The following is a 17387-nucleotide window of genomic DNA, read 5'->3' on the forward strand; positions in this document are numbered from 1 at the left end:
ACTTAATCTTCCTTATGCTTTGAGTTCAATATGAACCTTGGACTATAATATTCAACCAAGCTTTCTTTTTCTTTCTTTTTTTTTTGTCCTGAAACAAATATTTTTACACATTAAGCCTTTAAAATTATGTTTAATAATTTACTTCATATGATTTCTTTTTATGGGTTTTCTGGAGGTATCCATATTTTTAATCACAGTTTTAAATAAATTTGTAACTACTTGATACTATTTATATCATATTTATAAAAGCCTTTCTCATAGCTCTTTTTTTTAGTGTAAAATTACATTAGAAGTCCAACTTGTGTATTAACACTTTATATTTTAAATCGCTTAGTATTTAAAAATTAAATACAAAGTAAAAATTACCTTTGGAAGGAAAAGTGTGCCTTCGGTATGTATTGGAAATACTAAAGTGCTTAATTTTAGAGTATTTTAAATCCTTTTAAAATCATTAAAAAATATTCTAAATGTTGGCACATTTGAAAAATGTGTCTATTAAGATAATTCATCAAATTCTTAATAAAAACTGTCATCAGGTTATTATAACAAGTTTAGATCCAATATTTTGTGATGTTTGTAAGCACATTATAGTTGTTCCAAAGTATATGCACAACACTTCTGTACTTTAAAAAATTATTATTAACTGTTGAAATATGTCATCAAAGTTTTTGAGCTCAGAAAGGAATTGTTTACAGTTGTCATTTAGCAAAGCCGGTCTTTACCAAATAGATTGACTTTGAAAGAATATTTCCAGCATGTCTAAAAATATCTAACATGTGCTATAGTGGGAAGTGCCATGTGATAAGCAGGGCCCTTCCAAATACTGCAAGATGAAAGCTATTCAGTATTATCACTAAATTAGAAGGAAATCTGATTTGTTAAAGAGAAAAACTCACTTCTTTATATTTAGGTATTTACTTTTGTTTATATTCTAATAAAGGTTGTATCTATGGATGCAACAAAATGGATAGTGCTCCAAAGAACATGTGTAAGATGGTTATATATTACCTAGGACATAGTTTTCCACATAAGAAATGTTACATATAAAAGATCAAGAGGTCCTCAGGGTAATCTGCCAAAGTTAAGCCACATCATAGGAGTAATAGAGCATTCCAGTATTAGACTATATCTCGGTGCTAAAAGGGTCATCCTTCATGGTAAAAAGAAATTTCTTCTCCTTTCCCTCTGGAGCCAACTGAATTTCTATAGTATTTCCCCAACTCCCTTTCTGTACCACTTTCTCAAATTTTTGTGCCCCCTCTACAGACCTCATTCTCTTCTACACCCAAAAGTACCAGGGATAAAACATCAACTCTCTCAGTGCAATTAATTTTACTTGTTTAAACAATTTAGTTGAGTCTGTTCATAATAAAATGTGAACTTCTAAGTATCTAAACACTTCTAGGGCCTTTTTTTAAAAGAATCTTTATTGATCTCCCAATAGTCCTTAGGATGTAGATCTTTAGGAGATATGACATAATAAAGTGAAAAAAGTCAGTCAGTATTAAAGTATTCTTGATGAAGGAGGTTACCATTCTAGGCAGGCTATGGTGAGGTTAGATCCCCTAAGCTCTGTGTGTTTTTACAGCTTGCCCTTTCCTGCACTTCTGAACACAGCTATTATCTAAACGCTGTAGGATTTTTTTTTCTTAACAGGGTTTGTCATGGCAGCTAAAGGGAAAGGTGGATAAGGACTGCATAGTTTATTATTGGGTTTTTATAAATTAGGGGCCGCCTTACTTAACCTTGACTCCTAATTATTTGTTTTCCTGTTCCCATGTTTATTTACATATATGTGGCTTTATTTGTAAATTGATGTAGAAGTGTCTTTCAAGTATATTTCAAATAATTTTTATTTACTTTTGCACATAGAAAATTCATATATTGCCCCCAGTAATAGCATAGTTGGAAACTTTAGTTTCTGTGCTTTTTACTTTCTCATTTTTTGTTACAATTCTAGCATTACTGACTATAAAACATTCTTATTTGTAATTTCAATGGCACATAATAATATCCTTTGCTTGATTTATTGCAGAAATGTATTAAAATAGCTAGCAAGTTGTTTGAGTATTAACTCTTCATTACAGAGATCTGTCTCCAGCTTTACTATTTATTGAAGGTTTTTCATTTAATAAGATCACTAATACATTAGATATGAAGTCTAAAAAAATGGTAACTAACAAATCCATAATTAGTCATGTGTACATATACAAGGGACCGTCCTTCTGTGAAGCTCTAAAGCTCTTCACTTGTCTTTGAGGTGCTGGAAGATCTAAATCTATTCAAAGTCATACAGGTCATGAGAGTAGAGCCAAAGAGACAGTATATTCTGAGACTAAAGAATCAGAGCATTTGAGTTCATTTGTAAATTGTTGAATAACTTATGTCGTATGTCTGTGTTATTTGCAGCAAAGAACTTAGATGATTTCCTTTAAATCTACCCAGCTAACATATGCTGTTTCTACTTTTGGCTTAGACATGGTCTTTCCCCTCCAACCTGCCTACTCTCTTCTAGCTAGCTGGACAAGCAGTTTTCCTCAGTGTCATATGTCTTGACATGTCCATAAGAGAAATGATAAAAGAAGAATATCTAATCAAAATATTAATTTTAGGGATTATCTAGTTGACAAAAGATCATTATGATGCTTGTACTAAATCTTGTCAAGGACTTTTTTGTAGTTAAGAAAGTATTTATTTTATGATACATGCCTGCATATATATTTACATGTTGAGATTCATCCTGTAATTTTTGTATGTGCAAACTCTCATTATTTAGTTATATTCTACATTGTTGCACAAAGAATCTGAAGAAGAATTCTGGCACATTATACTTTTTCTTTGTGAAGGAAAATGAAACTCAAAAAATGATTTAGTGGGGCGCCTGGGTGGCTCAGTCGGTTAAGCGGCCGACTTCGGCTCAGGTCATGATCTCGCGGTCCGTGAGTTCGAGCCCCGCGTCAGGCTCTGTGCTGACCGCTCAGAGCCTGGAGCCTGTTTCCGATTCTGTGTCTCCCTCTCTCTGACCCTCCCCTGTTCATGCTCTGTCTCTCCCTGTCTCAAAAATAAATTAAAAAACGTTAAAAAAATTAAAAAAAAATGATTTAGTACTCTGTAACTCCATGAGAACATTCAGGATAGGCCAAGATAATGTTTTAAATTCCTATTTGGAATGATAATTATATCATTTCCTCATGCACATTTTATATTTAAGTTGAGACGATGCTAGATGTATTTCTTAGGAAGAGTATCTAATATTTTGGGCTCATCTATTCCATATTTACCAGATTAGAAAATGACCCTCAGGGTTTGTTATTTGTAAGCAAATGAACAAAACATTTTGTGATGGCTCCTTTGAAACACAGCCATTTAGCCCATGAAGGTGAGAAAAGTTTCTCGGAGGAGATATTGGCAAGATCAGCAAACATTCAGGTGAAGCAGACCTGAATCTTCAAGGTTGCAGAGACCAGCAGGTCCTGTGACTTACTTTAACTAATTTCACTGCAATACAAACTCCTTTTCCAAGAGGGTTATAACACTTAAAATTAAACAACCCACCAGAATGTTCACAAGTATTTTATTGACACTCAATTTCTTCCAAGCCTCAACTGTTCCCCCCCAATTGTGTGCATCATTCCATATTAATTATCTTGCCTGTTTTACTTGAGTGAATGTAATGGTGCATTAATTAGACTCAAGGCCCAATCATGAGTGGAATTAAAATTCTAACAAAATAAAGCAAACAACTGAATTGCTACTTTAAGAGTATCTTTCTTTCTTCCATAACTTTAAAAGTATGCGTTGAATTTTTGTTAAATGTATATGTCTTCAGGAAGCTTACCATTTAAAAGAATTCTATGAATGTGCTTTGTAAACTGTAAATCAGAATACATTTGGAATTGTTATTGTTATTTACAATCTTTATACAAATTATCACTTCAACCTACTTTCACACAGAGGGTTTGCTAACATAATAATGACTACTGTTTATGAGCAATTCCTAATGTGTTAAATTCTGTGTGTAATGATCTCACTTAACTCTTTCCTTTGTGGTGGGTACTTTTAATCCCATTTTACAAATGAAAAACAAAAGATATTTAGAGAATTTAAGTAACTGTCCAGAGTCATAGATCTAGTAAATAAGAGAGCCATGATGCTAGCCTGGGTTTGTTTGATTTGGAGGTTATCAAGGTACACCTGTATCTGTGTGTGTGTGTGTGTGTGTGTGTGTGTGTGTGTGTGTGTATGTGTGTGAACTCTGAAGCGTACTAGATGAGATCAATATTACCCCTATTAAAAAAACAAGGCCCCATGGTATCCTTCTTCAAGCAGTTTTCCTATGCAGAGAAATGATTCTAAGGGAAGACCTGCTTCTTTCAAATTATTTGTCCGTTAGTGATAACGGGCAAAGGAGTGATGGCATTTTAGTCTAGGTTCAAACTTGCAGAAGCTAAAAATTCTTTAATAGTCCAAGTCTTACTGTCCTTCAATAAGAATACATAATATTTGACTGATATATGAAACTCTATGTAAAATTGTTAGCATTTTAATTGCCATCATTCTTTGACAGACTCTGGTCATTAATTTTTCTTCTATCTGAAACCATTTTGCAAACAATAGCAAAAATACATGAATCCAGATAAGAAATGTCTGACCATGTGAATTCAGGACAAGAGATGTCCTGAAGTGGAATGAAGCTCAAGACAGTTAATGCTCATGTGCTGGTGGCAGCAAAAACTAATCCAGTGTGTTCGTGTACTAAATAAACAATGAATGTTTACTTCCAGATATTCTTCATTTTTCTTTAGACGCAAGGAGATTTTTGTCATCCAGTAAGTTACTATGGTGGTGCAGAGCTCTGTTGTGATTGTTTTCATCTTGTCAGCTGGTGTGCTCTATATTTTTAAATGTATTATACTGAGCGTTTTGTTGTTTAATGTGCTATTTTTTCCAAAGCCAAAGGAAAAAAAAGCCCTATGCTTTCTAGGTACAATATATCCTCTATAATTTGCATGCTATTGATATGGTAAAGTTAACCTTATCAAAAAGCACATTGACTCGTAATGTGCATGTCCTGAGAATTTGCTGTGTTCTCATGTTGTGTTAGCTTTGATAGTAAAATAGGTTTTCACCTAGATTTCTGCACATGCATCTTGTGTTATTATTACCATGATACAAAGCTGCGTTCTCCATCTGACAGATGGAGTCTGGGTCCACACTTCACACAAGCTCATTTCGACTACTGCAGGTGGCAATCTGTAAAGACCAAGACGATGAAATTTTCCATTCTGTGCCTCTGGGGCATACACAGAGTGGCACATTTCATGGAATCTGTACTTCAGCCCTAACCAATGGGTAGCCAACTGTGCATGCTTTCAGGCACTCCTCTGATGCTTGGAAATGCCATCTGTAGGCTAGCACAAAACTTGCTTTATGCATTCTGAGGGTAGCATAGCAAAATGTCAGTATTACCAGGGACTCCAGCAACTGATCGAGTGCCCCAGAGATAACCAGTTTGTTCAGGCAAAGAATATGAATGGAGGCAAAGAACAAAAATGTATTTGATTTCAAAATCCCAAATCTATTACAGAGGAATCAGTCCCCATGAACCACAAGCCTGGATGGGGCCAAGGCTCTTGACATTCTCATTGATCATGAATAGTACTCAGCATGATTAAAACAGTGGAATCCAGGACTATTTCTACTCTAATCATATTCAGCATTTTGGAATCATAGGTAACCTTGTTTTACTTCATATAAACTAATTGCCAAGTTCCCACTGACAGAATTAAAATAGTTTTATAAAAATACGTTTTCCTCAAAGGACCTGCATGATCAGATTCAGTTGTCAAAGTAAGATTCTGTCGAGCTAAAGGTTTAAGTGATCACATCACACATAAAATATCCAACTCCAACCAGCACTCAAAGCTGACCCCTCAGCATTCTAGACTCACAAGGGGCCTGGTTGAGCAACCCTGCCCCCTGCCAAATATCCTTTTTTGACATCATTAAACAGAATTCTTTTACTTTTTTTGCTCTATGCCATTAATGCCTCAGAGAAGAATACTTCCATTTTTTATAGAATCCTCACTGTTTCTCCTCCACAACCAAATGTCCTCTCTTAGAATTAGTCAGTAGTATCCAGCTTAGTCAGAGCTCTTACTTTGATAGAGGTAAACTTAATTAGTTTGGATTCATCAGAACCTTTATAGAACACCTCTTCATAAATCATATTTGTTAAAGTAGATGTAGTCTTCTTCCAAATTTAGTTTTCTGTGGTTCCCTTCTAACCCTTAACTGAAGAACTTCAGTGCTAACCTGCCTTGCTAGCTGATAATAGTTCAGGCTAGAAGTGCTTCTTTTTAGATATTATGTCATCTGTGTCCTCTTCATTAAATTCTCACTGAGAGTCTGTGTCCACCTCTTCAAACAGCTGTCAGCAATTTCTTCAGCTTCTCTATCTACTCCTTCTGCCCTCTTGCCTGAGGTAGCTAATCTTATGCCCATGGCTAGAATCTAAGATATGTGGTAGACAAGAAAAAACATCTGTCAAGAATTTTGTTTTCAAAAGTGCTAATGTCGAAAGACTTCATAATAATGAAAATACACCTCTTGCCTCCTTGGGAATCTTCTCACAGCTCTTTTATGTCAGGAAGAATGCTGCTTTTCCTTATCTATTTGGAAGTCCATTTTATCTTGTTTGAGTAAAAGAAGGATCAGTCAGGCACCTATCAAGTGCCAGGCACTGTTGTAGACACTGGACATACTGGGATGAAAAAGGAAGGGATGCCTCCAAAGAGCTGCCCTTTAAATAGCTAAGCTCCTATTAAACCTGTTTATCTTTACAGATATGAGGAAATATACTGAGAAAGTACTTAGATATCACTTACTGATTGTTTTTCTAATTAAATAAGAACTATATTACACCACTTATTCAAGTGGTGTGTTTACCTTATAAGGTGAGGTTTTAGAGTCAGCTGTATAGTACCAGCTATTGGTTAGGATAATATTTTTTTTAACATTTTTTACAAGTTTATTGAGAAATAATGGACATGGCTCACTGTATAAGTTGAAGGTCTACAGCATGGTGGTTTGATTTGCAGATATTATGAAATAATTACCACAATATATATATTTGTTCATATAGATACAATAAAATTGTATATATATATTTCATATAAATACAATAAAAAGAAAAAAATATTCTCCTTGTTATGAGAACTCTTAGGATCTATCTTCTTAACAGCTTTCAAATATACCATATAGCAGTGTTAGCCATAGTTATTGTGTTGTACGTTAGGTCCCTAGTACTTATTTATCTTATTACTGGAAGTTTGCATCTTTTGACCACCTTCCTCCAATTCTCCCTCCCCTCCACCCTTTGTCCCTGGTGACCACAAATCTGATCTCTTTCTCTATGGATTCATGTTTATTTGTTTTTTAGATTCCACATATAAGTGAGATCATATACTATTTTTCTTTCTCTGACTTATTTCACTTAGCATAATGCCTTCCAACCCATCCATGTTATTACAAATGGTAGAATTTCCTCTTTTTTATGGATATATATATATATATATATATATATCCATATATATATATGCATGCCACAACTTCTTTACCCATTCACCCATTCACCCTCTGCTGGGCATTTAGGTTGTTTCCATGTCTTGGCTATTATAAATAATGCTGCCATGAACATAGGGGTGCAGATGCCTTTTTGAGTTAGTGTTTTCATCTCCTTTGGACATTCCTAGAAGTAGACTTGCTAGATCATATGGTAGTTATATTTTTAACTTTTCAAGGATTGATTAGGATAATTGTTTAAATTTATATTAGGGGCCAAAGAAGAATTGTTGGTGATTTGATAAAACAATGAAGAAGGATCTGAAAGAATACTTTTTAAAGTCTAAAACAAATAAAAACAATAGGAAAAGACAAAACTTAAGACACCTTTGAAATCATTATAGTAAATGTTGTGGATAAGTAATAGGATATCATTGAAGAAGTACATGTAAGTGTTAGAACAATTAATGGCGATTGAAATTTATAAATTAAAAATTCACTCTCAACATTTTCTAAAACTTGGAAAGGTTCATTAAGATATTTTACCAGAAAGATTCTTAAAAAAATTTTATTTGAATATGAAGTATGTTGTTAGTTTGACAAATACATAGTTTAAACCAATGCAATAAAATTTGAGGTTCTTTTCTTTTTAATCTAAGTAGAAAACACGAGGTTTCTCAATTTGTCCTATGCCACTGGTAATGCTGATTTAAGCTGCTCATCTATAGGCTATCATCCATAGCTCTCTATTTGGACTATATTTTAATTCCCTATAGATTTCAACTAATTGACCTTGAGAGAAAGCTGAGTCTCTGTGACAATATGGTCTTCAATCACCACTGCCAACATAAATAAATGGTTCCTCTCTGAATCTATCAAGAGTAATCTGAGTGGAATTTAAGTTTTTGATAGACTTTTAAAAAATGAGCCCAGACATGAAATAATACCCTTTTCCAAAAAAAAGGAATAGGATTTAAGACAGCTAAGATTCATGTAATAAGAAGTGTTTAGCCCTCCTGTTGGGAAGTGGTCAGTTATCTTATTGAAATCTGGACAGTTCCCAAATTGATTTATGTAATAACGAACTGAATACAATTTGACAGTATCTTCACCATTGTAAGTGAATAAAATAAGGGTTAAAATAAGTGTACCATACCAGTCTAAAATTCTCCCTATGTAACACTTTAAGTTTTTAAAAATGTTAATAAAAAGCTTGCTATTTGAGTTTCTTTAAATATCTTCACAGATCACTTGATTTGGAAATAACACTCCTTCTAAAATAACATTGCTGACGTTAATTTCTATGAGGTATTTTTTATGTTTATCTAAACAAACAATTTTTCCTAAAAGAATTTAATTTTCTCATCAGTAAAAGTCAATGCTTTTGTGTATTATGCTCCACCTTCTTTTTCTAGTTCCGTGTATAAATTGTTCAAATTTATTTTTTTTCCTATATAAAAACAGACTTTAAAACCTATAATAAAATTTAGAATGCAGCGATTTCTTAATGGAAAAAATGCACCTTTATAATATGAAGCTAAGTATCAAAGCAATGATATGGATACTATAGACAACAACAACAAAAAATCTTTTATTTGAATAGTCAGGTAATGTGTGCCAAAGTGTCTTCTCAATTTAAGCCATCCAGATAGGTATTTCAATTTCAGGTCACACATACTGGTAACATAAGCATAGACTGGAAAATTACATAAAAATTAGACTTTAGAAGTCTTGTTTCTCATATTACGTAAATACAAATGTAAAGAATAGGTTACATAAAGTGACTAGGTTTAGAAAAAGAGAGTGATACAAAGGAAAATAAAGCCAAAATAGTTCTTAGTTGTTTTTTTGAAGTGTATCTTTTTATTAGTTGTATAGGCAAGATGATTTTGTTATTCATATATCTAATTTCCTACGAGGTATCTAGCTCCTGTTAACTTCTAGTTAGGGGATCCAATATGGCTTTGGTTAGACTCATATAGTGTTTATTCATACATCTATTGATCATACTTAGCTAAAACTTCTGAGAATTCTCAATTGCCTTCTATTTTAGTGGAAAATTCATTCACTTTAGATACTCTCATAATAATCAGAGTATTTATGTTTAACATTCTATGTGTCCTAGTCTGAATGCATCCACAGTTTTATATTTAATGATGATTAATTCATTGTCTACTATGAATAAGGTTACAAGGGATTTATAGCAAAACCAAGTGTTAATCCTGCCCCAGCCTTCAAGTATACATGAACCTCAACATGTATATCCTTAATACATGTACTTATACAGCCATAATACAAGTGGTTAGTGACCTGTCCATAGAAATTTGGTTTTATAGAAAGAAGTTATTTTCTCTATAACAGATCAGAGTAAGGTCCATAGAAGCATTAACATTTGAATCAGCTGTTGAGGAATCAGTAGGATATGGTTGTGGTAAAACACCTGAAATGGTACAAACTGAGAGGGAGGGATGCTAGAAAGTATGTGGAGTACAAACAGGATATGTGAAAGGTAGTTGTAAGGAAGAACATTACAAATGTGGGCATGATGAGAAATGCTTTCACATGATAATGTGAAAACTGAATTATTACAGTCTTTATGTTATTAGAGATGTATTTGGGATCTTGAATTGAGAACTAGAAAGCAAGGCTTAGATTTGAAGTCTGTTTATCTATGATCATTCTTTATGCTGAGACCTTGATTAAGAATAAAATAGGAAATCTTGCTGCTTAATTTAGCACATTCTAGTCTACCAAGTTTTGAGTAAAATTAAGATAAAGTATTCTTTTAGAAACAAAAAAATTTCTTCCTTTATATCAGTATGAATTGTAGGACAGATGGGTAAGAGGAGCTTGAGTTTTACAAAATAGAGTAGAAATAGCAATTCTAATACTAATGATAGTAACTAATACTTATGTATTGCTTCCAAAGCCAAGGGCATTTCTAAACATTTTACATATATGACCTTGATTTACATATGCTTTCCTTATTTTACAAATTAGGAACTGAGGCACAGAAAGATTAAGTAACTTGCTTAACGTAACCCAGCTAGTAATTGTTAGAGCCCATATTTAAAACCAATAAAGGCATCATATTTTATAGTAAGGAAAGAATTCACAAATATTCACCTGAATCTAATAGCCAGTTACAGTTCAAAATTAATATCTTTAGGGACGCTTAGATGGCTCTGTCAATTAAGCTTCTGACTCTTGATCTCAGCTCAGGTCATGATTTCATGGTTTGTGAGATCGAGCCCTGTGTTGGGCTCTGCACTGACAGCATGGAGCCTGCTTGGGATTCTCTCTTTCCCTCTCTCTCTGCCCCTCCCCTGCTCTCTCTCTCTCTCTCTCAAAATAAGTAAATAAACTTTAAAAAATGAATAAATATAAATAAATTTTAAAAAATAAAATTAGTATCTTTACAGAGATCTTTCAATTGCAAGATAAAATAATAGTAAAAAAAAGCAACTTTCTGTAGTATTCTTCACTGTAAATAAATTGATAAAAGAAACATCTTTTTATTAAATTAATTATAATTTCTAAGTGAAAATATAAATCATTAATGATAATAAGAGCCAGGATGTGAATAATTGGTGGTTCAACTATTTCTTGCTCATTTATATTTTAATATGATTATTCATGTTTAATGTATTTTGAGGACTTCATGAACATATTTTGATTCTTCAAATACCTTATTGATGGCTGTGCAGAAACTAGCCCTACTTTAGATTCTAGATGGCTCAGTAAAAATATTTTGCCAATACTGCCTCAAATAATTTTGGATTCTCTGGGAAAAGAGACTCTTCCTACTATAGGATGGCAGTCTGACTGTCCTTAAATAGGTGGGCCATGAGCCTGTCATTAAATTAGATGTAATATGTTTGAATCTCACCATTCACAAGTTGATATGAAAACAATCTCCATGCAATTCAAGAATTTCCATTTCCCTGTGGTAGCAGGGAAATTGGTCTTGCTAATTCAAATGTCTCATTCATATTTCTATCTTAAGCTCAGTTAAGCAGGAATGCCTAACCTAACCCCTTGCTTTTCCTGTTTCTGAGGAATATTGTGGCATAAAAGCATCGGGGCAACAGGCATCTAAGGGAACTTGGGTAGTATGGGTCTAGCCCATGATTATATTTTTTTCTTACTGGTCTTTGCTGAAGAGTAATTATTTCCAACAGGGATCGATTGTTGCCCCAGTCCCCACTGCATCTGTTGCTATATAAGAAGTATTTCCAGAGCCTCGAATTCAGATAGTCTGTCTTTCTTTTCTAAACCCCAAATCAAAGATTCTGATTCAATAGCCCATTCAGTCATCTCCATATTCATTTGGTTAAAAATTTCTCTGTTGCCTTCTTAGAATCACTCTAGGATATCGTGGGAAGCTTACAAGTTCATCCACGGAGACTTTGCTCAAACATTGCTGTTTTATCACTGTGATGCCGTGTTTGATAACGGTATGCTCTATGAGGTTATACCCTAAGAAGCTGGGAGATACCTTCTTCTCCTTGGGGACACCTAAAGCATTAGCCAAGAATTCTTTCATTCTTCTTGGTAGTACTTGCTCCTGCACCCCCATATTTTTCACCAGTTCCTATATTGTAATAAATTGAACTTTTTTGACTCATTTTTTGTTCATTGAACCCACCCCTTTGAGACTATTTGTATAGTATTCTTTATGCTGCATCTTTAAATCTAATTATTTTCTTTCATTTATTCTTTACCTCAAAACCACATCTTCTTATAAATATTCTTCATTTAAGGAATACAGCAAAATCATCCTTGATAATATTTAAATTTTAAAACTTTGAAAAAGTTATATGTTATTCATTTTATTTCATTATACTTTGTGCCTTTTGTGGTTTTGCGGTGCTAATTGTGCATGACAAATGTGTTATTGAAGATGTGCCCATCTCTGAATTTGTGTGTGATGCATAGTCTATTTAGCTGCAAAAAATTATTTCAGATTTTTTCAGAGTATAAATAATTGGACCGATGAAGTGTCACAGGAGATATGTCTAAAGTAACTGAAAGAATTGTGATTTTTTATGGTTACATACTCATCAAAACTCACTCATGAAATAAAATTTAAGCAATATGATGTCATTTTTCAAAGATCCACTCTCCCTGGTTAAGCACTCTCTGTGGACAAAGAAAATATTTTTTTTAATCCACATTAACTCTCTTAGACCCTAAATACTATGCAATATATAAAATAAAATTTAAAAAAGACCTGTTTTTAACACAGTACTCCAAAGGCCTAACAGCATAAAAGGGTGCCTTAGCTTGAGAGAGAAACTAAGTTATTATTTGGCCATATTTAGATCCAAATATTAGACAACTGAAATAGAGTTTAAAATAACGATCACCTATCAGTTAAAGGGATAACACATCATACGTTACCGACTTATTATATTTTTCTGATTTTAGTCTAGAAGTCTTTTAGAAAGAACTATACCCTCAACTTACAATGCATTTAACACAATCTCTGTTGCAGGTTACTTAGTTATAGAAAATCCATCAAGTAAGTTTGTTAAATATCTTTTCTTCTTTTTGAATATCAATGCTAGATTCACTGATTCAATGAATCTTAATGTGTGGTTCCTTTCTTGTATGTTTGCTAGAAAAACCTCCAAGCTGGATATAAATCATAAAAGCATGACTAATTGCATGGTAACTGGAGAAATGCTTTCTCTCTCTCTGGGGCGAAGCCTGCATGTCTGTATTTTAGCTTGGGAAGTAATACGGGGATATTTAAACTCCTTAGGGTTTAAAAACCATGTCATTATGAGAATGAGGTCACTGCAATATTTTATATCTTCTAAAACCTTGTAATGTATAAAATGTTTTCTGTATGACAAAGAGGTATTATGTGCTTTAGGATTCAATGATAACTTTATGCCCTTATATTTACTTGAAAAACTTTCTTCGTTAAAATATGAAATCATTCATCGAAAGTCACTTGAAAATTGAAAGAATTTTGTGCCAGGAGACAAAGAAAGCAAACTTACAGCGGAAAAGTTAATTTTGTAAATATGACAGAGTGACTTTAAAGGGCTGTGTGGTTTATGGGTTTTGAAATGTCTGTTGTTCTGTGGCTCATTAACTGTACAGCCAGCACCATGCTAAAGCGAAAGAACTCAATCTAACGTGATAATATTTATACCTTTCTTTGCTTGGAGGCCGGTGAGCAAGAAATCCTTCCTGCAACATGTTGAAGAGCTTTGCACAAACAACAACCTAAAGTTTCAAGAAGAATTTTCGGTATGTTACTAGCAGTTGTCACAACATTGCCAGACCTCCAGTCGTTTCATGTGTCACATTTCATGTCCATTTTAAGCAAGCAAGGCCATGAAGGACTGTGGCCTTGATAATCAATACCCAATTACCAGGTTGATTGTTTGGATAGTAATGTTACACGTGGTGGCCTCTGGTGCAACCCGAATGGAATTATTCACCTACTGTGTGAGGAAAAGGTGCTCTGCTTCAGACCTTCCCAGCAATGGCAACCTGGCCTCATTTCTTCTCTGCTCTTTCATCCAGATGGATGAGAATCTGGAATGCTGTATTCACTGGTTTTTGTGAGACTTAGGTTATGCTCTAAATGTGGTTTTAATATTTAAATAATTATTTTAGATTTAGAGACCAAATAATTCCATTTTTGCCTGCTTAGTTTATGTTAGTGATGTGGATGAACCTGAGAACGTGATGTTTCCAGAAACTATAAAAATCATATTATTTCTAGAACTATCCAAAAGGTAAAAATACCTGCATTTTATGAGGCCTATTATTAAGTTACTATGAAATAAATACTATATCACATTATGGAAAATATGTGAAGTTAAGAACATTCCACTTTGACACTATTCAGAAGTTAAGATTAATTTTATTGCTTTCAACATTCTATATACCTATAAAATTTAAATTATAATAATGCATAAGGTGTATATCAGAACTATAAATAAGCTTTTTTTAAAACTTGTGTGCATCTTTCCAAACTTAGCTGGTTATTTTGTATTATATAAGTAAAACGGATCTCTAAATGTCACCAAAAACTTTCTTTTTTTTTTTTTGCATGAAATTTTTAGTGTGTGAACTTATGAAACAAAGAATTAAGCAATTGGCTTGAATAATTCAGGATTATAATATTTCAGCCTCTCAGGGAATAATAACAAAATGTGAGAAGATTAATGGTATTTCCTACAGCTCTTTGGTTATGCTTCTTAAGTAATATTGGTCTGGACTTAACAAAATCGATGGTACCATAAAACTTTTCTTAGCATTTACACAGCGAGAACTCTCAATTTTTCAGGAGCAAAAGTGTAATTTCACTAGAATAAGAGCGAATATAATTACATTATGCATGACTGAGTAGATGAAAAGTTTTATTAGCAATAACATTTTCACATGTATTATGTTGAGAAAGTTTCTAGTTCAACTTTTTTGGAGATCATGGTTTTGAGAACTTGTTTTTTTATATAAATATATAGGCAAACTTTATACATTTTATAAATATATCTATATATGTAAGGAACTTTTTAAAATTGTTTTTATCTTAATGATGTGTTAAGTTTTCTTTTTTTTTTAAATTTTTTTTAACGTTTATTTATTTTTGAGACAGAGAGAGAGCATGAACGGAGGAGGGGCAGAGAGAGAGGGAGACACAGAATCGGAAGCAGGCTCCAAGGTCTGAGCCATCAGCCCAGAGCCCGACGCGGGGCTCGAACTCACGGACCGTGAGATCGTGACCTGAGCTGAAGTCGGACGCTTAACCGACTGAGCCACCCAGGCGCCCCTAATGATGCGTTAAGTTTTCAAAGCAAAATTATATTTTAATAAATAAATGCATATTTGATAAACTTTATAAATCAGGTCATACTCACTTATACATTAAATATTTATAAGCTTCTACTATATGATAGGCATTGTATTTAGCATATTGATGTATATATGAACTCAACACTCAATAGCCAAGTGACTTTGGGCAAATCACTTAAACTCTCTGTTCCTCAATATCTTCATTTGTAAAATAATACTATTTAACTCACTAAGTCGTGAATGCTAACATAATTGAATGTGTGTAACACTAAGAATCGTGGCTGACACGAGTATTAGCTATTATGATGATGACTTCTACCATAAAAGAAGCTCATACTGTGATAAGACATGCACAAAAAATACAAAAATAAACTGTATCATGATAGAAATATGCAGGGAAAAGTGAGAACTGACTCTATTTGGATAGCAGTCAGAAAAGGCTTTACAAAAAGGTGACCTTTGAGATGAACTTTAGGACAAGCAGAAGACCAACAGATAGATAAAGGGGGAAGGGTTAAGGCTGCAAAACAGTCCAACTCAACTAGGATCTCAATGAAAAGAGCAAACAGTAAGAGAAAATGCTGAATAGGATGGTGGAGGCCCTATGTTCCCTGATAAGAAAAAGGCTGCCAAGTATAACATTACTATCCAAACAGTCAACCTGGTAATTGGGTATTAATTATCAAGGCCACAGTCATTTAAATCTGTAAGTGGAAACTACTATGTGAAAAAATTACAGAATAGAAGTACCACTTTTCAGATGATTTCCATTTCACCTTTTTTTCTGCCTCTATTTCATTGTCTGTTACGAATATACTGACATATACTCCTGACACCTTGACACAAGGAAGCTGTTCTGGGATTCCCTAGTTGGCTAATTTTTTTTTCTCTAAGACTTTTGTGCCAACACACGAGATTTCAGATGCTTACACTGTTTCTTTCCTCTAACCCATAACCATATGCAAAAGACTGTCCGGATTTTCTTTTTGAGGAAAAATAAGTGGGAAAGGGAGAATTACCTAATTAAAAGAAATTATTTATAATGATGTTGAAAAAGTTGTAAAAACACAAATTTTAATACTTTTTAAGGAATTTGGCAAGTTGAGACTTATTTCTAAACTGAAAACCTGTGAACTTTGTAAATATAAATCACCAGGTCAACAAAATAATGAACACGTTTTCTGGCACCAACTTTTTTAATGATGAGTGGATAATATCATGATCTTTTATCAAAATGTCAATAATGGATCTCCTTGACCCTTCCTCTGTGTCTGATAATTCTTAATCGCACCTTTGCGTTCCAGTATCGATTTAACAATGCCTACTGAGAACAGGAATTGACCTTTGACATGTTCTTAAACTGACCAGTGTTGTACCAATTAATAGGCATGAAATCACGCTGCCCGAGGAGAGAAAACAAAAAATAAATCACTGAACTCCCTTCCCCTACTAAGTAGACATTAAAATATTAAATAATACTCAGTGTATACCTGATGAAACCATTAGTGAAGTATGGAGCAGGGTTATTATTAACATGGTTGCCACATCTTAGAGCTTCCCAAAATACAAAGAAATTATCCCAGAAAGACCAATAGTCCAAATGACCAATTTTTTTCAGAATATTTTCAGTAAACATTTATATAAGTTCATTACTATTAATTTGATCTTGTTTCTGCAGTTATGAGAGGTGTTTTCAATTTAAAAGTAAAAGGGTTTAGAGTGAAGAATAGTCTTTTATTAAGTAGAATTTCTTGTTTTCCTCTGAAATAAATCTAAACTGTGAAATAACTTCATTCCACAGGAATTACCAAAATTTCTTCAGGATCTTTCTTCAACTGATGCTGATCTGCCTTGGAACAGAGCAAAAAACCGCTTTCCAAATATAAAACCATGTATGTGCACTTACTGCCTCTGGTTCTGACCTGCAAAATGTTTTAAAATGAGTACCAAATGCATCTTAGCATCTTTACTTCTTAAATTTATTATATTACATATTCATCAGATTA

The 17387-nt window shown here is 33.4% G+C and overlaps 1 protein-coding gene across 1 annotated transcript in view; it reads left to right on the forward strand.

Moving 5' to 3' along the window:
* The window catches only part of PTPRQ (protein tyrosine phosphatase receptor type Q), a 199536-nt gene that overhangs the window by 153797 nt on the left and 28352 nt on the right, over positions 1-17387 (forward strand). The window contains exons 36-38 of the mRNA XM_049626005.1: positions 13061-13087; positions 13746-13827; positions 17183-17273. Coding sequence (XP_049481962.1) covers positions 13061-13087; positions 13746-13827; positions 17183-17273 — 200 coding nt within the window. The remainder of the gene's footprint in view (positions 1-13060; positions 13088-13745; positions 13828-17182; positions 17274-17387) is intronic.

The sequence above is a fragment of the Panthera uncia genome, chromosome B4 (assembly GCF_023721935.1).
Source record: "Panthera uncia isolate 11264 chromosome B4, Puncia_PCG_1.0, whole genome shotgun sequence".
NCBI lineage: Eukaryota > Metazoa > Chordata > Mammalia > Carnivora > Felidae > Panthera > Panthera uncia.